This window comes from Quercus lobata, chromosome 5, assembly GCF_001633185.2.
Source record: "Quercus lobata isolate SW786 chromosome 5, ValleyOak3.0 Primary Assembly, whole genome shotgun sequence".
Lineage (NCBI taxonomy): Eukaryota > Viridiplantae > Streptophyta > Magnoliopsida > Fagales > Fagaceae > Quercus > Quercus lobata.
This window is the reverse complement of record NC_044908.1, coordinates 63,567,122-63,569,406: the sequence shown is the minus strand read 5'-3', so window position 1 is coordinate 63,569,406 and position 2,285 is coordinate 63,567,122. Positions and strand designations below refer to the sequence as shown.

The following is a 2,285-nucleotide window of genomic DNA, read 5'->3' as shown; positions in this document are numbered from 1 at the left end:
CTAGAACTTAGACCGGATATGGTTGACAACATTTTTATCCACCTGGAAGGCCTTAACTAAAACGTCACTAGGAATGTCAGGCTTGGACCCAAACACTGCATTGGCAATTGGGATAAAACCAGGGTTTTGACTGCTTGCAGCAGCAATGGCGGTGGCACATTTTTTACCAACATTTCTTTGATAGTGGATGAGACCAATTGGGAATACGAACACATCACCCTTCTGTAGCACCTTTGTGATAAGACGGTTTGGAGGAGTAGATGTAACAAACCCAACTTCAAGGCTACCTTCCAAGACTGTTAAGATTTCAGTGGCACGAGGGTGAATGTGGGGAGCGTTGATACCCCATGGTGCGTAGTCAAAACGGAGGAGGGAAATTCCAAGAGTATTAAGTCCTGGTATTTGTGCAGAGGCCACGCTTAACCCTTCAGGGTTTGATGTGTTGCCTGCTATATGAAGTCCACTGCTTGAAAAATCATTGGCTTCAACCGTCTTAGGATCCTTGCAAGCCAAACCATTTAGGAGCACTGCCACCAACAGGGGCGGAGCTAGGGGGGGTCGAGAGGGGGCAATTGCCCCCCCTGACCTCACCCAAACTCATACCCCCTTAATATACATATCTTCCTATATTTTCTTTGTGTATGTTTCTGTTTGCTATAAGTTTATATTCTGCAACTCTGCATGTAATATTGTGCTACTGGGTTGTGACTTTTGGCTCCACTTGTAATGTACTTTTCTTGGCTCATGATTACCAAGAAGCTCATTATATTCCCCTACAAATATCATTTTTAGTAATAATAGCTTTGACCTGAAATTTTATTTTGAAAATATTTCAAACTCGGCTAATGTAATGAAGAGAAAAATTCTTATGTGTACTCTATGTAATCTTGGAACTAAAAAAATGGTATATTATCACAACATCTCCAACCAATATGCCAAATTTTTTATGTTGCTTTCTTTAATTCTTCTATAATGCTTTTACGATAAACACAATATAGCATAGAATTAATAAACATCAATACTTTTATGATTTAAAAAAAAATGCCATACAATCAATTTAAAAAAAAATTAAAAATAAATAAATAAATCTAATGCTATGCACGAGGGGAAAAAAAAAAGAAACAACTTATCACTTACATTATATTTTATATGCTAATCAAATTTTTTGATAAATTAGTTAAGTATTTTTTTAATTATACTAATTAAAAAAATTGAAATTTATTTGCCTTCAACTCTTTATTTCATCTTGCCCCCCCTAAACTAGAATCCTAGCTCCGCCACTGGCCACCAACCACCACATTTGCAAATAAGAAACATGAAAGCCATACTATTTAAAGATAATGATTTTTCTCACACAACTTATTTCACATGGTTGTATATATTCCTTTTCTATGTTTTAAACTTTTAAATCAGAGAATCTTTTATTAAATACTACTTATTATTGCACACTACATACACACTTTATTTTGAAATTATGTTTTAAAATCATGATTTTAATTTATGTGGTAGTGTGTGTAAGGTGAGTATATAACAAGTAGTGTGTCACTGTCATTACTTTTTTAAAAATGCATACATTATGTGTACAATTGTGAATATCGTGGTGCGAGCGGGTGAAAAAGAGTTTGAACAAATATTTACGGAGCTACTACTATTAACCTTATAGGGTGAAATTTTCAGTAGAAGTATACAGGTTTAAGGCTCATATTGTACCTGGACTATTTGTATCTGCAACACAGAAATCTTGGAGAGGGCTAGGATCAGATGCCAATGCAGCAAGGAAAAAGAAAGCTAGAAGTCCGAAGAAGAGAATGGGGGAAGCCATCTGGAAGCTTTGAATCAAATAAAGGAGTTCTAAAGGATTAGGGAGATAAAAGCAATTGAGATTTTGGTTGTGAAAGACTTATGTATGTAGCTTCCTATATATATAAGGTGGGGGCAGAGAGTATAGTGTAAATTAAGACACAATTAAAATAGAAAATCAAAGAAAGAAAGAGTCTTTGGCCAGTTAAGACTGTACCAGAATTGGTAGTATTACAATGTGCCTGCAACTGCAAGAAGGCAACTAAATTAAGATATCTAATTTTCCAAAACCCATTATAAGGCCTGCTGTCACATTACATATGCCATCAAGTCCAAGTTACAAGGACGGTACATATTTGTAAGTGCTTCACTTCACTTAAAAAGTTCTTTATTTTTATTTTGAAGAATGCATTGATTTGAAATAATCAGCAAAAAGGAGAACAAGTTCTACAAAACAAAACAAAACAACTAATATTGTGCTTTGA

At 34.9% G+C, this 2,285-nt stretch overlaps 1 protein-coding gene across 1 annotated transcript; it reads right to left on the bottom strand.

Moving 5' to 3' along the window:
* Nucleotides 1-1,822, bottom strand: LOC115988471 (putative germin-like protein 2-1). The gene is made up of 2 exons (XM_031112044.1): nucleotides 1,711-1,822; nucleotides 1-527 (listed from the first exon to the last, which is right to left on the bottom strand). The coding sequence occupies exons 1-2, from the start codon at nucleotides 1,820-1,822 to the stop codon at nucleotides 1-3; spliced, it is 639 nt and encodes a 212-aa protein (XP_030967904.1).
* Between the last annotated feature and the right edge of the window lie 463 nt (nucleotides 1,823-2,285).

Excerpts from the sequence above, each read along its gene's own strand:
- LOC115988471 (XM_031112044.1), bottom strand. The coding sequence starts at position 1,822 with ATGGCTTCCCCCATTCTCTTCTTCGGACTTCTAGCTTTCTTTTTCCTT. Across the intron at positions 528-1,710 it reads TGCAGATACAAATAGTCCAG|TGCTCCTAAATGGTTTGGCT; the intron begins GTACAATATGAG and ends TGTTGGTGGCAG.